The 21,898-nt window shown below is 37.0% G+C and overlaps 1 protein-coding gene across 11 annotated transcripts in view; it reads right to left on the bottom strand.

Moving 5' to 3' along the window:
- The window catches only part of SUPT20H (SPT20 homolog, SAGA complex component), a 38,243-nt gene that overhangs the window by 3,879 nt on the left and 12,466 nt on the right, over positions 1-21,898 (bottom strand). For 6 of the 11 annotated variants that reach the window (XM_076364225.1, XM_076364230.1, XM_076364231.1 and 3 more), the window contains exons 8-21: positions 21,511-21,627; positions 21,331-21,384; positions 20,286-20,425; positions 18,845-19,001; positions 18,701-18,757; positions 17,586-17,657; positions 16,474-16,631; positions 14,169-14,201; positions 11,937-12,054; positions 8,334-8,442; positions 7,946-8,104; positions 5,878-6,190; positions 4,646-4,800; positions 2,198-2,253 (exon numbers count right to left, since the gene is read on the bottom strand). In XM_076364225.1, coding sequence (XP_076220340.1) covers positions 2,198-2,253; positions 4,646-4,800; positions 5,878-6,190; positions 7,946-8,104; positions 8,334-8,442; positions 11,937-12,054; positions 14,169-14,201; positions 16,474-16,631; positions 17,586-17,657; positions 18,701-18,757; positions 18,845-19,001; positions 20,286-20,425; positions 21,331-21,384; positions 21,511-21,627 — 1,698 coding nt within the window. The remainder of the gene's footprint in view (positions 1-2,197; positions 2,254-4,645; positions 4,801-5,877; positions 6,191-7,945; positions 8,105-8,333; positions 8,443-11,936; positions 12,055-14,168; positions 14,202-16,473; positions 16,632-17,585; positions 17,658-18,700; positions 18,758-18,844; positions 19,002-20,285; positions 20,426-21,330; positions 21,385-21,510; positions 21,628-21,898) is intronic. The other 5 variants (XM_076364227.1, XM_076364229.1, XM_076364232.1 and 2 more) reach the window with 4 other exon arrangements.

Genomic DNA, 21,898 nt, shown 5'->3' with positions numbered 1-21,898 from the left:
CTGCATTAGTGCTGGTAAGATTTTTAGGCACAGGTAGAACCAACCACTCAAAATTTGTCATTTTGAGAACAGACAGATTGGTCTCCATCAAGACTTCAGACTTCTTCACCGATTAAAGCTTAACGCTAACTACAGGCAGCAGTGGAGCAAGCGTCTTAAGATTACAGCTTTAAAGCCAACTGATACTTTCTCTGGTGCGAAGAGAACAATTCTGTTGAACCACAGCAGTGAGGATCATAAGCCAACTCACAGCAGTGTTAAGTAAGAAGTTTTAGTTACTCTAGTAATCCTGACTGTGTTTCTTCTCTGTTCATCTGATGTATCTGCTAGTTACGATAAGCGGGACAATGCTAAGCTGATTTTACACCACTTGTACAGTGGGCTGGCTCTCTTTGTGCTAGAGTAAGACAATGCTGAGCCAGTTGTTTTGTTATAGCTCTTCTATACAGGATATAAATAAAGGAGTATAACCCAGCTCCAGCCACAGCAACAAAGCCACTGCAGTCTTTGCAGTTTGAGAAGGTTTATGGAGGAAGACTTTCCTCCCCCTCTGCTTCAGATCTGTTGTGTAAAGGCTCATTTACTTGTGGAGATGGGGAGAATGGGAGAAACTGTTTCATCCATGCACCCCAGACTGAGGGGCTGTTAGCACACACCTGTTCTCCCCATTGCTGAGGACTACAGGTTGTAGCCTGCTGAGATTGTTGCTGTGGAGAAAACTGTGACAGCTGCTGCTGTTGTTGTTGCTGGAGTGGGTTAAAAATAAGTGAACCACCTGGAAGCTGTTGAAGATTAAAACCAAAAGGCATAATTCAATCAAACTGCTGAGTTTCCCACTGTCCTAGGATGAGCATGACATTAGTAATGGACGTACTCCTTGGAGGTTTTTTGTTTTGGTTTGGTTTTTTTTAAAATCCTTTAAAATGAATCAGTTTACAATTGCTGTTGTTTGTGAAAAAGCCTTATGCTCAGAAAACAAACCTGCATTAGAGCAAGGTATTTCCACAGGAAAATACATTTTTATTATTTAATTAAAATAGTAGAGATTGTACTGATACTAGAAACGTAAAGGCTAGTCTTCAAAAGCACTGTATATTATTCTCATTTTCAGAATATTCCAATGAATTTTAATAAATGCTTCCATTCAACAAGCTACAAGGTCTGATGCAAAAAAAAAAGTTGAAGTGAAACAGTCATGATTCCTCTCCCTCACCCCAACTTTAATTGCACTGATTTCAGCCAAATTATTCTTGGCTTATACAAGTGGCAGAGGTAGCTTGAAAAGATGTACTTCAGCATGGAATCACACAAATACAAGCATTAAATTTTATAGAAGAGGTCTACTCCAGCATAACTGCCTCCTGTGCCTGCCCTTTTCCATGTTTCTGGAGTGTGTACAGGAGCGGGAGGAGGAAGTAGCAGAGCTACAGTTCATCTTTTACTGGTATTAATTTTTTGAAGCATGGTGCAACATTTGTGGAACACTGAAGCTGCACTTCTGCACCTGCTGTAACTTGCAGCTGACTTCGAGATCCAGGAACTACACCCGGTTCCACAAACACTCCCTGTTCTGCTTTTGAATGGAGTTCTGACATAATAAGCAACTTTTGCTCACATTTGTATTTGTATGTATGCTTAGTGGAAAGAAAACGTTTACAGACCTTCTAAACTCCCTATCTTACATGACCTTCTCTTTCCATTACCAGAAGCTCTTTAAAGCTATTACTGCACCTGCCTGTGCATGTTCAGCTCAGCTTTTAGGCCTTGTATGTGTAACCCCTGAGTGATTCCACTGTACTGTTTTGTACTTTTAAAATAATCATAACTTCAGTTTAAAGACTGATTTGCAATAAAAGCTTAGGCAAATCCTGAAAATAGAAGACTGTGTTTTAGGATTAATCTCTTGAATTCAAATGTCAGCATTTTTAGACTGTTACTGAGAACACTAGCTGCTTTGTTGTGAGCTAAGGAAATAATTTTGAGCTAAGAATATAATTTCCACCTGGCATCTTTTTGGAAGTAGCTTTTTCTCTTGTTCTAAGTGTTTTAAATAAGCAATTAAAATTTGCAGTAAATGGTCTGTCTGATCAACTGGCTTCAAAGATCTGTGGGGGGCAATGCAGTAAGCAGCACTAAACACGTCTCTAAAGAAAATTAAGAAATTATCATTATTATTGTCTCCAAGTATATCAATTACCTGTAGAAGATTTAAGGGCCGAAGATTTGATGCATTTTTCAAACCAAAGGGGCTGCCTGTTAAAGAAAACATCTTTTTATTAGTAGGAAGTCTTTACTTAATTATATATGTGTGTTGCAATTAATACCCCTTTCCACTGGGATCATTTCTAAGCATTTGGAAGAAGTTGGAAAACTGGCAAGTTTAAATTTTATACTTAATACAATGCTGCATTTTCCGTAATGTTGAGAAGTTCATAGTTATCCAGTTTCAAAGTTAGAGAGCTGACTAAACAGAAGGAAAACTGTATCGCTACTAAATACTGTGCCCTGTAACCTATAACCAGTTAATGCATTTCAACAAAGGTGAAGGTGGAGAATATCATAGCAGTTATTCTTCAGTGATTCTTCTTTTGGCTTTAAAAAGTTTTACTGTTTGTACGGTAAATCCAGAAATGTCCAAGGGCTCAGTGAAATAACAGGCTCTTGGTTTCTCAATCATTAACAGAAAACAATCCCACCCAAAATCTTAGCAACTGCCCACCACCCTCCAAGGACTTCTGGCAAGATGTATCTGACTTGTAGAGCTTTTGGCATTATTCCACATGGCACTCTTCAAAGCTATGCTAAAAAAGATGTACATGTAGTACGCTATGAGTTGGGTATAGAACTGATACAAATGCTCCAGTAAAGCAGCAGCCGTCAAACAGAATCCCCCAGAGGTCTGCCACCAACCTAGCTCAGCTCACTACTCCCATCTGTTACGTGGGCGACAGCGTAGCATGGAAAAATCTGTGACACCAAACTGGTAACGGTTGATAGTGATTGAAAGGACAGAATTAGAATTAAAAGTGATCCTAGGGAATTGAAGAAAGGGTCCAAAAATCAATAACATTGAATTAGAAGACGACAAATGAACAAGTACAAAATTGTGAGAAACTAGCTTTGTGTCTATACAGCAAGAAAGGACATGAGAAGTTACAGCAAGTCACAAACATATCCAAATCATCCATATCACCAACTACAGAACACACAAAAGAAAAGAACCTCTTCACACAGTTTACATTTATAAAACTCACTGTCACAAGATGCCATAGATGCCAGAAATATAAATGGGTTCAAAAACCAATTAGATAAATCCACAGACTAGAAGTGTAGCACAGGATATTAAGCACAAAGATCCACGTGGATAGTCTTCAGCTGAGAAAGACTCAAAGCTGTAGATTGCCAGAAGAGGTACACTTGTATACAAGGGATGTTTCACTTCACACTTTCGCCTCATCTTAAACTCTCCTCTAAGTATCCTCTAATGGCGACTGTCAGAGACAGAATATAAACTGGATGGATTTTTGGCCTAAACCAGTAAAGCCATTCTTAACATTAATGTAATGCTGTTGCGAAAAATACAAATAAAAAATAGGCAGACCTCATTTGGGGAAATGTTAACAGGAATGTTGTGAAAGAGATGAGATGCATTTATTCTCCTGTGCTCCACAGTGGTAAATCAGCCAAGCTCAGGCTTGTGTCCAGTTTTGGTTATCACATTTTAAGAAGGATGTAAGCAAATTGGACAGTCTAGAAAAAAGTGACAGGATTATGAAAGATTTGAAAAATACGACCACCTATCAGAAAGAGAAGACAAATGTGGGACATGACAGCATGTTTGATACTTAGAAGGTAAAGAGAAAGGGTGAACAACTATTTTTCATGTCTGCAAGGAACAGGAGAAAAAAATTAATTCACAATTAAGGAGATGCACTGCAATTAGAAGGAATAATTAATTACTCCAAACAGCTACCGAGGGAGACTGGAATCTTCTGTAGTGAAGGTATTTTAAGCCAGTTTAGATAAGCATTGGTTCAGTATGGTTTAGACAGATCTGACTCTGCCTCAGTGTAAGGGATGGGTATCTTGAAGTCTCTTCTATACTTCTGATTCCATAAGCATACATTAGGGTTTTTTTTGTCTTTATTATTTTTTCAGAACAAGCAAACTAAGAATTTAAATGCTGCTGTAATGCATATTGAGGCATACAGATTTATATAGTCATATTTGAAGGCAATAAGGAACTGATTAATTGTCCTACTAGAATAAAGCAGTACCACTGACAGAATAAAATGCCCTGCATGCTTAAAAAGGGATGCCTCTTTCTAAGTTCAGTCATGCCTTTTTTCTGGCAGTCATCATTATTAACGTTGCATTTGTATTTGGAGTTTATCTCAAACTTCCTACTAAGCATACCAAACAATCCAGGTTTAGACCTTTCCCCAGTCTAGCTCCTCAAAATCAGTTTCAAACAATCACAAACATAGCCTACACTTTGAATGCAAAAATATGTATGTTGTTCCGGAGCTCCAGCCATCAAATACACAATCTATTTACACAATGGCCACTTTCGCCCATTGTTCTCACAACATGTTTTCACACTGTCCCTATCTGAAGGGTGGCTTTTCAGCTTATTCACACTAACCTGCTTGAGAGGCAGACTGCATTGCAGCGGGCAGCGCACTTGGTACCAGACCTCCTGATGGTAAAATGCCACTCAGATTTATACCTGCAGGGGCTATGGCACCAGTGTTGCACCCCAACATAGGGTTTGAACCACTCATCAGTGTCTGTGCTCCACTGTAGAAGAGGAAAGACAACACATCAAACCCAAGTGGTACAAGCAAATCTGAGTAACTAAATTTTTGCCCTCTGTCTCATGACAAGTAAATCAATTGTTTTCTGTAAATGGGATTATGGATAAAGCATCAAGGCAGCTTAAAAAATTATTATGCCTAGGGTATAACAAATACGTAAATCCATATTCTTGGTATAGATTAATTTTTTTCTTTGGTATAAATTATGGAAAATAAACCACAAGTGGTTCTTTTATTCTAGAAATACTGAAAGATCAATAGAAAGATTCAAAATGGTTGTACTATGATAACAAAAAGTTAAGGAACAGGTTTGTGTTTTCTTGTTGCACTATAAAAAACCTCTCTAATTAATCAGCAGTGATCAACTGCTGAACACCTTGGATGAGTAATTTAAGTGTCTGATACTTGCATCGAAGCACACTGTGTGTCTTACACTGACCATTTTATATTGATCACAGAATTTAGTCTAAAAAGCAGTTCACATTATACCACACAATCTATTCTTGACAGCAGCATTTATTTTTTTAAACCACAAAATGAGTTTTAAGGATCAAAGAATGTTTAACCTCAATGTTTGATTAAATTGTTAGAAAACAGATTTGTTGTTTCCTTGTATTTTATATACAACTTTTCATTCATAGGCATTTTATTATCAAATCTCTTTCCATTTTTCATTTAAAGTGGTCTGCATATGATATTCCACTTCCTCTCTGATCAATAAAAAAAGTTTTCAAACTTAAAGAGCAAAACCTCAGAAACCACTTAAATTGAGGTTAAGCCTTATGAAATTCAACTATATGCATCCAAAAAGCTGAAAGCACAGTTTTCTTAATAGACCTTTTCAATATTCTGATAGTAGGTGCCTTATATTTGAGAAATACAAATAGTTTCTAGTCGCTCTTCACTTTATAATTACAAAGTGAATGACCTTTTTGCACTGCAGATCCTATTCTAATGGATGCTGGACAGTCCTGTACCACTCCCACCCTCCCCACCCCACCGCCCCAACAACCAACCCACCCAGGGCAAATTAAGAAACCATCATAACAAAAAAACTTACCACACAGAGCCCACTACATTGATGAAGTTAAGTCCTGCGGGGTTTGCCATGACCTGGGTGGAGGTTGTTCCTGTAGTAATGGATGTTACCATGGTGGAAAGAGGAATGGTCATTACAGGCAGTGCCTGGCTCAGAGACATTTGCTGCTGAGCAAATGGGGTTAACAAAGTGGGCTGAGGGGTGAAGCCTGAATCTTGGGGAGTAGGGGTGGCAGAAGGGGTAATAGGAGTTGAGCTCTGAGCATCAGGAGGGTGTGGGGTCGATGAAGGGGTGTTGGTTGGAGTAGGAGTAGATGGTTTAGGAGTTCCAGACCCTGCTCATTGAGAAAAATAAAAAGTGCTAGTTTGTTACAAAAGGCCAGTCCTTTTTGTATAATAAGGTTAATGGAATCTTATTTAGCACTGACAATTTGTTCCATTTTTTAGACTGCAATGTTAATTTCTACATGACACGAGTGTTGCAGCACGCACTCATTGTTAAGGATGCAGTATCACACAGAAAACCCATTCTCCATGCTCAATTCCTTAAGCCATACACTGATTTGTATCCTACATTGTCCTTCCATAATTTATCATACATTAAGTCATAACTCCATTCAGAAATACTTAAATCAAACAATTTCTTATTGACCTTTTTAACCTAATTAATGTTTTTGTCCTAAAATGTTAAACATAAAGTCTATATGCACTGCCTGCACAATAGCATCGTGTTAAAAACACATCATGGAAAACAACAGATTCAACAAAGAACATATACTATTTCAATAATCATGGGGTTGATCTAAATTTCATCAGATAGCTAAACTCCCATTTGCCAGATTTTGATCAAATAAAAATATTTTAATATTTAAGAACCAGAGAATAATACTGCATCTTTAAAAGTTACTGTGTAATTCCTTCTGCTTAAATGTAGCATGTATAGCTATATTTGTTGTGGATGCAGTAAGCACAGTTTATCAACAGAAAAACAAAACAAAAACCCCCAAAAGCTTGAGGTGGTTTTTTGTTTTTCCTTTTTTTTTTTAAGCTTCTTTCACGTCCTGCAGAAAGAAATGAAATAGATGTGAATGTCCAGCTGTTGTGACCAGAGCCTTCAAGTTACAACTGTGTGCAGCAGATTTACACAATTCATAGCACTAACATAAAAAGAGTAAATATGTTAGAAGAAAACTTGTTAGAAAGTTTTCTTTTTTTCTTTGTGCAAAACAAGAAGGCAGAAAAGTTACACCTTTTGAGCTATCCAGATTTAAAATTATTTAATGCAAAAAGCATATTATAATATTGTGCAGGATACTGGAATGTGCAGTATACAATTATTCATAAAAACCCTGAAAAACTGCAGCTATGATTTCTCTTTGTACAAATCTGTTCACGAAATGTCTCAAGACACATACATATTTAAAAAATGTTTATGATCTATAGCTATAATTACAATGATCCTGTCAGTTTTAATGAAAATACTTGAACTAGGATGTCACTTATTGAAATTTACATTTTAACACCTGAGAATATGGTGCTATCAGCAGCAGCAGCATCACCACCACACTTGCAATCAGCAATGATTTGTAAAACAGTGTAGGAGTGTTTTAAAAAATCATCTTATCGTTTATTGTATCACCACCTTGGGACTGATCAGATTATATACATACATAGAGATACAACTGCACCAGCTCCTATAACATTTAAAAACCCAGATGCTTAAATTATGTAAAGGCAAACTGATCTAACATACTGTTTTTACACTGGAGGAAAAAAATCTACACTTTGGAATTTTATCTCATCACATCGTCTACCAGCCTTTCATAAATGAGGAGATCATACTAATCGCATAAAATGTATTAAAACGTATACACAGAGGGTGCATACATATATACAGAAAAAACAAACACAGTTACAATAAACATAAAATACATACAGTGAACAAGAGACCTGCCTAAAGCTGCACAACTTATACAATTTAGGGTACACTGTACACTTAAGTTTCATCATTCCACAGGTTAAGAAGTTTATCTCAGGAAGCATTTATGCAAAAGCCTAAGATTTAATGGAGAATTTAGGTCGTGACTCACTTTGTGAAGAGCTCGCAGGAGACATGGCAGCTGGAGAGAGCATGCTAACTTGATTAAGATCCATAGATTGTTTCCGAGAAAGACCAGGAGGCTTAGAAGGAGGAGGAGGAGTTGGGGATTTTAGATGGCCACTTGACTGTTGTGGACTAAAAATATTACCTGAAAAAGCATAATTAAAATACATTATTGTTCTCTGAGTACATGTTAACTCGAATATTTGTCATGATACAATTTTGTGAACAATATAATCAGAAATCAATAAAATGATGCTCTTTTCACAGAGAAGATACTAATTTTTTTTAATTAAATCTTTACTAAAGAGATATCACGTCATTTTACAATAGGCAAAACATATAGAAAGGAGACGCCCAAGTCAATAAATAATTACCTGAAGAGCTACTTCCTGAACTTGAAGGTAATTTGATGGGAGGAGGTCGGTGTTTTACACCTTTCCCCAATATTGAAGACTGAACAGAGCCTGATATACTTTCTGGCTGCTAGGAGGAAAGAGAAATTAACACTACCACAGCAATAACGTGAGCTTCCACATATTTGACAGAAAAGACAATTCAATTAATTTGTATTAGACTTCTCAAAACCATGACAAAATTCCTTTCAAACATTTCAGATTTTTATTTATTTATTTTAAAAAGATAGCCTATGACTGACTTTTCAGATAAAATGCTTACCATCAAGAAGCAGCTTGAAAGTGCCGGTAAAATTTAAACCGAGAAAAAAAAAAATTAAGGAGTTTCACTTTTTTCTGCAATTCTGAAATCCTTCTTAGTAACTTTTCACAAATGCAAGAGTGTCAGATGCATTTTAAACAAAAGGACAATTTGGTCTTACTTGAAAAAGTTACATGATTTCATTCATTTACCATCTGCATACATCTGCCATTTCCAACCAATAAGGATTTAGAGAACAGGATCAGATTTCCTGATTCTGGGAGTAGGAATTTAAATACGTTCAGGAAAATCCCATTGACTTCAGTGGGATCAGAACTTTACCAATCTTTTTAGAGGAAAGGTGCTCCCTTCCTGTTTGTTCTTACAGCCTACTTATCAGGTTGTTTGAGCATAAATTAACTTCAGCTAATCAAGTCTGTAGTTCCCAGTCACTCACAACAGACCCTAAATCCACAATTCCAATAGCTGACACTGTCAAAAAACTCCACAGTGGAAGACATTTACAGTTACAGTCTATATATTTTTAACTATAAAGCAGGTATCCCATAAATGAAAGTAGTGTCTAAACAAACACACAGTTCAAAAACTGCTGAAACTAGAAAGTGAGGCTCTCAGTACACTGAATGGAACATTTCAGTGCTGGAGCCTAAATTAGATGTGCATGGGCTAACAAATCAGAGCATCCACCATTGTGCAGAATCAACCTTTTTGGATAGCTTAGCTTCCACTGATTCTCAGTAGTAAGAGACACTCCCTCTACATGTTTCTAATTGCTTGCTTATAAAAAAGAATCTTTTGAGGAAAATTCTGAGGATTGCCTTTCCCTTCTACTATTATAAACTGCTTTCTTCATTCTGGAAATAAAGACTAATGCCCCATTCAAAAGACGACTAGATCTTTAAGTAGAATAACCTGAGTAACCTTGGTCCAGCTTTTGGTGGGGGCTTGGACACCCGGATGAGATGACTTCCAGAAGTATCCTCCCACCCTAAGTTATTCTATGATTTTTATATATATTAAAAATATATATTATATAATATATATATTAAAAAATACACACATATGCATGCGTATGTCTGTATGTGTATACACACATACAGAAACACTCATATTCCTTTCTGCAACTGCCAGCCTCTGCATGCTGCTCTTCTGGCTGCCGCCAAGAACTACCTCTTTCAGAGCAACGCTGTTGCAGTTTAAAGTAGATATTTGGGGAAAGATGTAGCAAAGGAAATAGCCCAACGGATAGAAAATTCATTTACTAGCTGGAGTGTAAATACAGTTCACCACCAGAATACTGAATCTGACCAACAAAGCCAGAAGCAGCAAGTAAAACACAAGGCAATGCTAACTGCCAATGTGACGCCCACCTACAAGAAGGGCCGGAAGGAGAATCTGGGGAACTACAGGCCTGTCAGCCTGACCTCGGTGCCGGAGAAGATTATGGAGCGGTTCATCTTGAGGGCGCTCACAAGGCATGAGCGGGACAACCAGGGGATCCGGCCTAGCCAGCAGAGATTCATGAGAGGCAGGTCCTGCTTGACCAACCTGATCTCCTTCTATGACCAGGTGACCCGCCTAGTGGATGAGGGAAAGGCTGTGGATGTGGTCTTTGACACCATCTCCCACAGCATTCTCCTAGAGAAGCTGGCGGCTCACGGCTTAGACAGGTGTACTCTTTGCTGGGTCAAAAACTGGCTGGACAGCCGGGCCCAGAGAGTGGTGGTGAATGGAGTTACATCCAGTTGGCAGCCGGTCACGAGCGGTGTTCCCCAGGGCTCAGTACTGGGGCCGGTCTTGTTCAATATCTTTATCAATGATCTGGATGAGGGGATTGAGAGCTCCCTCAGTAAGTTTGCAGACGACACCAAGTTGGGCGGGAGTGTTGATCTGCTCGAGGGTAGGAAGGCTCTGCAGAGGGACCTGGACAGGCTGGATCAATGGGCCCAGGCCAACTGTCTGAGATTCAACAAGGCCAAGTGCTGGGTCCTGCACTTCGGCCACAACAACCCCATGCAGCGCTACAGGCTTGGGGAAGAGTGGCTGGAAAGCTGCCTGTCGGAAAAGGACCTGGGGGTGCTGGTCGACAGTCGGCTGAACATGAGCCAGCAGCGTGCCCAGGCGGCCAAGAAGGCCAATGGCATCCTGGCCTGTATCAGCAATAGTGTGGCCAGCAGGAGTAGGGAAGTGATCGTGCCCCTGTACTCAGCACTGGTGAGGCCGCACCTCGACTACTGTGTTCAGTTTTGGGCCCCTCACTACAAGAAGGACGTCGAGGTGCTGGAGCGTGTCCAGAGAAGGGCAACGAGGCTGGTGAGGGGTCTGGAGAACAAGTCTTATGAGGAGAAGCTGAGGGAACTGGGGTTGTTTAGCCTGCAGAAAAGGAGGCTGAGGGGAGACCTCATCGCTCTCTACAACTACCTGGAAGGAGGTTGTAGCGAAGTGGGGGTCGGTCTCTTCTCCCAAGTAACTAGCGATAGGACGAGAGGAAATGGCCTCAAGTTGCGCCAGGGGAGGTTTAGATTGGATGTGAGGAAAAATGTCTTTACTGAAAGAGTGGTGAAACATTGGAACAGGCTGCCCAGGGAAGTGGTGGAGTCCCCATCCCTGGAGGTATTTAAAAGACGAGTAGATGAGGCACTTAGGGACATGGTTTAGTGGGCATGGTGGTGTTGGGTCGACGGTTGGACTCGATGATCCTAGAGGTCTTTTCCAACCTCAATGATTCTATGAGAATTTGGGAATGCGGGAATTTCTACTGGATGCGTGCATACAAACATATGCACTTTAAAGGTTTTGGTGTTTGTTTGTGGGTTTTTTTTTTTGTTTGGGGTTTTTTTTTTTTTGGTTGTTTTTTAAGTTTTCATCTTCAAACTAAAGAGAAAATAATTTTAATAATTTCTAAAGGTAAAAGAAAAGAAGTTCAGCTACTACATCTGCTTCTGTGTTTACTGACCTGTAAAATAAAATGCATAGCTGCATTTTACTATACTGCTCTGTGAAAGGTTCATCTGAAGAGAGGAAAATGATACAACAAAACCTTGGAGCTAACTATACTATATATACATGGCTAAAAAAAGACATAGCTAAAAGACACAACATTTGAACAGTGAAAACAAAAATGCTTTCCTCTAACTTTTCCAATATACTCACTCTGAATGATTATGACAATAAAGCATTTAAAAATTCATTCAGAATGAAATCTTTAGGTTCTTTTACTTTTAAATGTGGATAGCAAAAATTATTAGAATAATTCAATAATCAAGTGCAAATAGAAGAAATGTATGGCTTGATAAACTCACTTCCATTTCCTTCCCTGGAGAAAGATGACTAAGATTGACTGATCCACCTGAATTATGAAACATTTTCACAGGACATTTAGCTTCATTTTGTACTAACTCCTGATACTGGTTCACCACTCTGAAACAAACAATGAGGGCATAAAAAGATTAACAACTTTGAACTTCTAAAGTAGATATGTATATGTAAACACATAATTGTATATCTTACATAATCATATATTATTTTATACATAAGTATACATTATCTAAGTATGCATCTATATAAAATAGAGATGCACATATATAAAACATATCTATATCTCTGTATATCTTTCTACTTTATGTTCCTGGGCTCTTTTCTTAAATTTATTCCGTTTTAACTTTTCTTTTAATCACTGTCTTTTTTTCTAGTTTGTTCAAGAAACAAGTTTAAGAAGCACTCTTTTGGAGGAATACGCAAAACAGTAGACAGAACAGTTCCCTTCCCCAAAGCAACCGCAGTTCTTTGGGATGTCCATCAATGGGGATCCCATTCCCTTCACATGGGTCCAGAATCTTTTGTAAAGCTGTGTCCTCTGCTTATGCTCCCTGTGGAACAGCCAGTTCTCCTTTAACTTGAGGTCTATGTCAGATGAGGACTCTGAAAGCAAGGGATGAACTAAGAGATCCATACTGAATGTACATCCAAGAACCAGTTATCACATCAAAAGTGATCACTCTTCCTTGAGCACCAGGACAGCCAGGTCTTATTCTATGAGACTAACGAGCAGTGATGTATCCAGGAATTTAAAGCATTGATAGCATCAGGCAAACAAGTTTAAAGTACTGTTCTACCAAATCAAATACTACATCTCTACTAATTTGAGAGAACTAAGCTGAGGGAATACTGTTTCACAAACGTGAGCAGAATATACAAAGTGACCTTGCAGACTTGAAAAATCAAGCTGAAGACCTGTTGTCACTTATACTCTGGCGGACTGAACCTCAATGAAAAACTGCTGGAATATTTCCATTAGCTCACACCTAAACACGATGAACTACACTTTATTTTGGTATAGCACTGATTCAATATGCTGCTATATGACTAATGCAGACATAAGCAAGGGCCCCAAGATACACGGCAGAGGAAAGGGTGCAATGTACTTTTTTCAGTAACTAGGTTTTAGACTGCCTTAAAATTACAGTGGAATCAGAGTAATAAAATGCTGTGTACTCAAAAAGGTGGTCCTGCCCTCCTCCCTTGCTACTGCTTCTTCTTGTCCTAGTCCCTGAAACCCAACTGCTTATTCTGATTGAAGAATTTGTGCAACCCAGTGGCAAACATGATCAGGAAAACAATGTTTGCTTTAAAAAACTAGACCCCTGTATTATTGTTTTAGTTTTCAGCCAACCAACCCCCCAATTCAGCTTACAGCACAAAGGAGGCAGGAGAGAATATAAGCAAAGAGTTTCTTGATCAAAATTATCCATTAAAACAAAGAACATTATTATTGATTTTTGACCAAATTAAGGACTCATCTCCCTGCCAAGCACATAAGAAGAGGGTGGGGGAGTAAGAGCTATGGCATGTACATCACCTTGAGGTCTCCTATGAAGGCACAAAACCAAACTGGCTTTGACAGAGATCGCTTTTTAAAGGTTCTGTGCTCATATGCACAAAGAAACACAGGTACCTAAGGTAATGCACACTGACAAACATTTGAAGAAATACTTATTTTGCTGCCTCGGTTATCCCAGAATTGCTACTCATAATCATTCTACAACAAATATACACTGGAAAACTGTTTTATTACTTGCTTCTCTAAGAAAGCTGAATCAAGTAATGCACAACACAAAAATAAGTTGTATATATACACAAGTCCTAGATTATGCTTAAAGTTCAAATGAACTATTTCCATGATTGCTAATTTACCATACAAAATGTCAAGATGAAATTCCTGCTAAGTGCTCTCAGAATTTTATTATTGCCTGTGTAATCAAGAATAATTGTGCAAATAACTATAACAATGCCTGACATTTAGGTAGTGGGACAAGCTGTATTCATGTATTTGCTTTCCTCTGTTCTTCCTTGCTTGTTAAATATACAAACTGCACACTATATCCTACTTCTTGTTATGATTAATTCCTTTTATTTTCCTCATCTGTTCTGCATCTGTTTCCATAACCACAACATTAGCAGTCATAACGGCTAAAGGGAACAAAATTCATTATTTGGCATTAAGCCAAATGGTTGTAAATGATATATTAATTTACCTTTCAGCATCAGTCTTCGAACCAATAAGGAACCTGAAATGTAAAATGTATAATACATTTTCAGACATGATTCGGACTAAGACAACATGGTTTTTTAATCACAAAACTTTGAACGAATGTCAGTGCTGCTCTTTTTTTCAGGTCTGCTGAAAATACAGAGATACCGTATCCAATTAATGGACTGGGTATTATTTAGTACTTGAAATACAAACTTGGCTTCATAACCATATATACAATATACACACATGGTCTAATATGGTCTCCTTTAAAAGTAAATTGCCTACTAAGCAAAAGGCGGAATACGGAAGTTTTGTATTTTATACTTTCAAAAAATGGAAGTGAATAACTGTTACAGAATTGCTATTATAAAAAGTACAAGGGAAAAGGTATGTATAAATCAATATATCAATACTCTCACACTGAAATATAACCATAAATGTCCTGTGGGTATGTCAAAAACAGCCCTACCTGTAATATTTTAACAAACATTTAGTTTCCATTGTTTGATTTCACTTATGCAAATTCTGATTCCTCAAGATTTTCCAGTACTCCTAAATAAGCATTTCACTTTTGTGCAATATTTATGGCTTGCAAATTTATTACTTCAGTGATTTTTTTTTTTTAAACACTACAGACCTTTTCTGTTTCTCTAGCTCAAAAACAAAAAAGCAGTTTTATTTTACAGCAGAACAACAAAAATGTCTTCTGCACCTTTTACTTCATATGACGTAGTTTTCTAATGAGGAAGTATCCAAATGTTTATGAACTTCAACTGGTCATGTCTTAAAAATAATGGACTAGAGCAATGATTTCCAAAAAACCCCAGGCATCTAACACCTATAAATCCTTTTAATTCCCAGTCTTATTACACAACTGTATGGTAGCGCTGCTGTTCCAGGAAGATCAGTACCAAGTATGTGTGCTGGTTTTGGCTGGGATAGAGTTAATTTCTTCATAGTAGCTAGTATGGGGCTATGTTTTGGATTTGTGATTAAAACAGTGTTGATAACACAGGGATGTTTTTGTTACTGCTGAGCAGTGCTTACACAGAGTCAAGGCCTCTTCTGCTTCTCACCCCACCCCACCAGTGAGTAGGCTGGGGGTGCACAAGAAGTTGGGAGGGGACACAGCTGGGACAGCTGACCCAAACTGACCAAAGGGATATTCCACACCATATGACGTCATGCTCAGCATATAAAGCTGGGGGAAGAAGAAGGAAGGGGGGGACGTTCAGAGTGATGGCGTTTGTCTTCCCAAGTAACTGTTAGGCGTGATGGAGCCCTGCTTTCCTGGAGATGGCTGAACACCTGCCTGCCGATGGGAAGCAGTGAATGAATTCCTTGTGTTGCTTTGTTTGTGTGCGCAGCTTTTGCTTTACTTATTAAACTGTCTTTATCTCAACCCACAAGTTTTCTCACTTTTACCCTTCCGATTCTCTCCCTCATCCCACGGGGCGGGGGGGGAAAATGAGTGAGCAGCTGTGTGGCACTTAGTTGCCAGCTGGGGTTAAACCACAACAGTATGGAAATAAACAGTAAATAGCTCCGTCTAGGGATAAAACATCCTGAGGATTAAGAAGATTAAGATTTTAATAAAAAATTAGATAGGAATTACATACTAGACAATAAATCAATTTTCATTAACAGCACTAAAGTTTCCTCAGGCTCACTGCTCCTTGCCTTACTGAAAGTGATAGGGTCTATTCTGCTGAACAGGTTCCTCCATACAAAGAATCTGGTACACACAACAAAAAGAGCCAAGAATAGAGAATCTTCGTAGAACCACAGCCAACAACAGCAGATTCAAAACAATTCAAAATGACGAAGCTTCTTAGGAGCTCATGTTTTTCTTCATCATTTATTTAGCCTGAATTTCTTTGAGTAAGGGTAAACATAATATAATGAAGTCTTACGTTTTCACAGCATCAGGCAAATTTTGACAACAATCAAAATTATGAGTAACACTGAAAGAGTGCTAGCTATGTCTCATGGTGTCTCCACAATTTGCGTTGTTGAGGGTTTTTTTTTGGGGGGGGGGGTTGTTTGTTTTTACAATATATCTTTAATGTAAAAGAACATGCAGATTTAACATAAAAGTACATTTAAGATATGATGGTTGCTTGAACACATTTTGTTTTGGGTTTTTTTGTTAAAAAAATTTTAGGTTCATTAACTGAATTTTTCAAACAAAACTCTTAAATCACATTTCTAGCTCTAGAGTATTTTTATGACTGAAAATGATAAGTAATGTTTGTCTTCCTTCATCTATCAGATCATAGCAGAGTTTAAAAGAACATGTAACTTACTGTGATGGAGTTAATAGGTTGTCATTTTCCTCATCACCTTTGAGTGTCTGAATTTTACCATAGTACAAGGGATTGCCAAGAGACTGAAAAATGGTCAGTTTTGTTTTTTGAAGCTGATTACCAACTTCACATTCAAACACATAATCATCTTTTATTTCCTAAAAAGACAGAAGAAAATAACCAAATAAGTCTTAAACAAGTGATAACAGAAACAGCTAGTAAAATATGCCAGTTCTATACAATACAGTAAGAAACACTCTATAAGAAGGGGTGCATTATCTAAAATGAAAGTGATTTGAGAAGTTATCTAAAGGGATGAAAGGAAAAAGTTTATCACCTCTTAAAAATACAAAAATATTGCAAACCCTAAACAATCATGTTAGATATGGAAAGGCAGACTGGATAAACATATATAAAGTTTTATATAAATTATGACAATGCAAAAAAAGTTCCGAGTAAAGCATTGGAGATGAAGATTAAATCCTGTGGGAAAAAGTATTACTTTTTGTTAATATGAAACTACAAAGACATCATGACAGATGCTGTTAATAAAGATAAATTCTTTGTAATTTTGGAGGCAAGATATTATGAAATGATTTATGGCTAATTATATTAAATGACTACTACTTATCAAATCATGTAATTTGTGCCAGAAATCTTAAGGTTCAACTTAAACATTGCAGAAAGTTTTTTGTAAGAGGTATTTAACATTACTTAATCTCTTTCCACATTTAACATTTTGATTTTAACAGAAGCTCTTTTCCAACAACCTTTGAGTATCTGAGTGAATAAAGCAATTTGTTGAGCAGAGTACTGCTCTCTGTAACTTAATATGCTTTCTTTACTATACAGCAACAGCACGTTACTTGGGAGATTAAAGTTGCTTTTCCTTGTATTTCTGGAAAGCCTGAGGAAATTACAAGACTGATCACATGCATGCTGCACTGTATGAAATTACAAGTATCTGTGGTAATCTTTCTGTCTATATAACACATGGAAGATTAATTAAATTGGGGGAGGGAAGACTATTCCCACATTACTTAGATTTTGTTGAAATAAGAGGCACTTTAACTAGAGACAGAGAAGTTTGGCCAAAGGTCTAAACTACTCACATGGGCTGGCCAGACAGTTGGTTGTGAGTCATCAGGCTTGATAGACTTTTCCACTTTGGCGTATTTTTCCACCTTAAAGAAAATGGAGATATCAGAAAAGAAAGAACAATAGTCATATTGGGCCAGAGTTAAAGTCAATCTAGCACAGTTTCTTGTTTTTAATAGCGGCTAACATGACAGTCTTTACAAGTGAGTGTGCAAGAAACAGACAAGGATAGCTTGATACTTTGCACAGCGTCCCCCCTTTGTATTATGCATTCAGAAAAAGTGAATTGGAGAACCTTCAGACCTTTACATTTATTCTGTTACACCATATTTGCTTGGTTAAACTTAACAAAAGTGTGAAAAATGGCTTAAGGCTACAGACCGAAATCACTGCCTGCAATGTGGAACGGTTAAGAAATTTTGCAATACCAGTAACTCCTAAAGACTCCAATTAGGTCAGGTACAACACTGTTGAGGTGCAAAGGGAGAGAAGGTTTGTACAAACTTATAGCATAATTTCACATGTAACGCACACTCTTACCAGCCCTATTAAGTTCAAAGCTACAATCTTGTCTAGTCTACTGAGTCCCTTCTGTATGCTAGTAATACGTATTTTGGCAGTGCCAGAAACTGAGAACGTGAATGTCCCTGAGAGAAGAATGCACACAGAGCGATCAGAAGAATTCCCAACTAGAATTCTTGTATAAAAAAATTAAACTATTGAAAATATTATGTCCTATAGTATCATAACATGTCAAAAAGAGGAGTTTCTACCAAGCTGAGAAGTGACTCATTTTTAAATAATTTCCTTACCTCATTTCTTTTTCTATTTTTTATATGATCAGACAACTTCAAATAGACATGCTCATTGAACCCACAGATGAACAATACTAAAAGTCCGTTTTCACTGTTTATCTCATCCAAACTACCATGTTACAATTGCAACGTATTCTAGTATGGTTTAGCTTGTGTTTATACCTTACAGTACAGAAAAATAATTTTAAATGTTAAAGTCACTCCCACTTTTTAAAGGTCATTCTTTGATACTGGATACTCTTTAGTCACTTCTTCATACAACACAATGATCAATACAATTGCTAATAATTGCTAATGGTAACAACTGGACTTACATCCACTTCAGAAGGTGCAGTCAAGTAGCAAGGGTTCTGTTTCCACATATCTACGCACTGGAAGATGAAAAAGCAGTATTAATGTATTAAAATGTTTTAAACAAATAGTTAGAAGTATACCCATCTCTGTCTCAGAACACTTACATTTCCAGCTTTAGAAATTTTGAGGTCATACTGCTGGGCTCCTTTCCTCTCCTTTCTTTTCTGTAAGTAGTCAAGTAGTCTGAGCTGAGGTGGAGTTGAATAGTGAGCTACTTCCTGCTGTCTGTTCAGAGACGACCTCGAGTACCTTTTGAAGCACCTATGGTAAAATGACAGATAAGCTTGTAAAACCATCAAAATGGAATTCCCCACTGCCTGTGTACAAACAAAAATATGCAGGGAAATGCTACTTACATTGAGACTAAAAGACAGGTTTTGAAATATTAATTTAAAATTGTTATTCTGGATTACACTGTACAACTCAAACTCTTGATTTCATATTTTTTAAAAATACTAGTATTCTGTTCATGTGTTTCAGCACTAAGAATGGGGTCATTTTTGAAATGCATAATTGAAGTACATTGTCAAAATAAGTAACTAACTGAAAAGTTGCCAAGCTTAAAATATTTGCATATTATCATAGATATCAGTTCTGTCAGAAGATCTGTGTACTGCTTATGTAAGTATAAAGTTACAAACACAGTAACTACCTTCCATTCTTTGTCTCATGCCAAACCCATTGGTACATTAATGTTGTTCTGGACATTCATTTAACACCTTTGCCTATTTTTCTAGTGGAAAGCTTGTTGACCACCAAGCTCCAGTTTAAAGGACAGCCTGATCAATTTCACTATTTATACTTTTTTGTACAACCAGTGGTAATGTCTATTAGCATAGTATTTCAATGCAAATCTAGTTTTAAATATTTCAGTAATTCTGACAGGCCATTAGTATGTTTTCATTCTACAGAGTGAATGCAACTCTTAGTAGAACAAATGTGAACCATTTCGAGCTTTTGTGGAAAAAAGTGAATAACCATGCACAAAAGTGAAGCAATTTCAACGTTTTGTATATACTGCATTCCACATTATTTTTAAGTTTTCTAAGATTCTAATATGCCTACACTTCTGTTTAGCCTAAATGTCAAGCATATAAATAATTCCCTTGATTTTCTCATTCAGGGTTAAACTTGTACATAGCTTTTAACAAATCGGAGACCAATATGCAAGATATCCATTTATGTATTTTACATTACTGAGCTGCCATCTGACACAGCTTACATATGAATTACGCAAAAAAGGACAAAATCAAAACTGCAATAACATATTATGTTAAGAAAATAACATACACACATTCTTTTGATATACAAAAATAAGCATATTACAAGATCCTCTACTAACTGAAATACAGTACAATACCGAGCACTAAAAAATAAGATATAATTTCTTGACTGTTCCTCATATTCCTAATATTTAAGTAGATATTACTTTGAGCACTGCATATGAGAAGAAATATTTTCACATAAACCATTGCTTATATTTTTCTTTGAAACACGTCACAAAATTTCAAAGAAAGTCTCAACATGCTTCACACTGAATACTACCGTTTCATGGGGCGAGTGTTCATCTTCTGCTTGTTGTACAGGAGTCTGTTTGTAGTACAGGTCACTGCTATTGAAGGATCAAGACACAAAGGCTCTGCTGTAGCCAAAATAAGTTGGCTCTCAAGTAGGAGTTTGTCCTCCTGTAATATACACAGCTATTACTAAATGTAAAAATATGAAGAATTTTACACTAATTAAGTTGATATATACCTACGCATATGTGCACATTATCTTAAAGAAAACTGAAAAAATTGTGTATGGATAGTCGACAAAAGAAAGTATTTACAGTTAAGTATCACTAACCATTATTATGAGTTACAGAGCTTTGGGTGGGGTTTCCAATAGGAAAATAAATCCTTCTGAAAAGTAGAGGACATGTTCTTTTTTTTTTGTTGTTTTCTTTGTTTTAAACACAGTACTAGTGGCAATGAAATCCATTTTCTGTCAGTGATTCATATTGATGGACTGGCAATCAGTGCCATAAAGATAATCTACCTGGGACTTTAGATTACAATCTGAAATGGATTTGAGCATGATTGTGCCTCTGAAATACAAATGAGCACATTGAGTACACCATGCTATTCAGCAATTAAATAACTATAACTGTACAACCGTAGTTACTTAGGATTCTCTTTACTGTAACAGTATCAATAACAAAATGATGCTAGAAGAGCAATTGTGTCAGTAGACTCCAACTGTTGTTCTGGGGATGTATGCTGAAGGTGAATGCAGTAGGGTAAACTAGTTAGAGTAACTCCAATACTGTCATTCTGCATTACCAAAAATTAAGGTCTGATTCTACAAAACTTTTCGCAAATCCTATTGTTTTCTATGGCATCTTGTGGGAAGATGCTATTAACAAGTTAATTTGGCAGTTTTCTGGAGCGTATCCTATGCAGCACTATGCACATCACTGACAGCTTGAATTAATCAAAAACATAACCAATTTTGTTTATCAGATTTTATTAAACAAATAAATAAATAATTTAAATAAATTTTTTTGTATTTACCACATCACTGTAAAGTTTTAAAATAACTAACCCACCTGTGTCCATTTATGGTTGTCACTTGTTATAGAATGCACATCACAAATTAAAGTCTGAGGAAGAAGACATAATGGTAATTAGCTTTCAACTAAATAATAAGATTTCTTAACATACGTTCAGTAATAGTTCAAATCCAGCCTAGGAACTAACAGTGAGGAATGACTTAAAACACTTCTTACCTGCATTGTAGGACGCAAAAGAATGTGCTTGCTTTGGTATGTTGGCGATTTCATGTTACCAGACTGCCTATAGTCACGTATTTCTGCTATGACACATCCACAATGAAAAATATTAACCTAGTTGAAACAAAAAAACCCAACTTGTAAATAAACAAATATTTACCAACCTGCCTCAGCCCCTGCCTCCAAAAAGAAGTTTGTTATATATCATATAATGTGTAGTGACACTATGAATAAAACTAATCACTAATTTTGTCAGACCAGTGGTCTTTACTACATACCTAGATGTACCTAAAATACTGCTTCAAAGCAGTGTTTTCACATGCCAGCAATGTAGTTTTAAGAAATTCCCCTGTTAAATATTTCATAATGACAAAGAACAAAGGAT

This window comes from Aptenodytes patagonicus, chromosome 1 (genome assembly GCF_965638725.1).
Source record: "Aptenodytes patagonicus chromosome 1, bAptPat1.pri.cur, whole genome shotgun sequence".
NCBI classification, from domain to species: domain Eukaryota; kingdom Metazoa; phylum Chordata; class Aves; order Sphenisciformes; family Spheniscidae; genus Aptenodytes; species Aptenodytes patagonicus.
The sequence above is the reverse complement of the archived record's forward strand: the minus strand, read 5'-3'. Positions and strand labels throughout refer to the sequence as shown.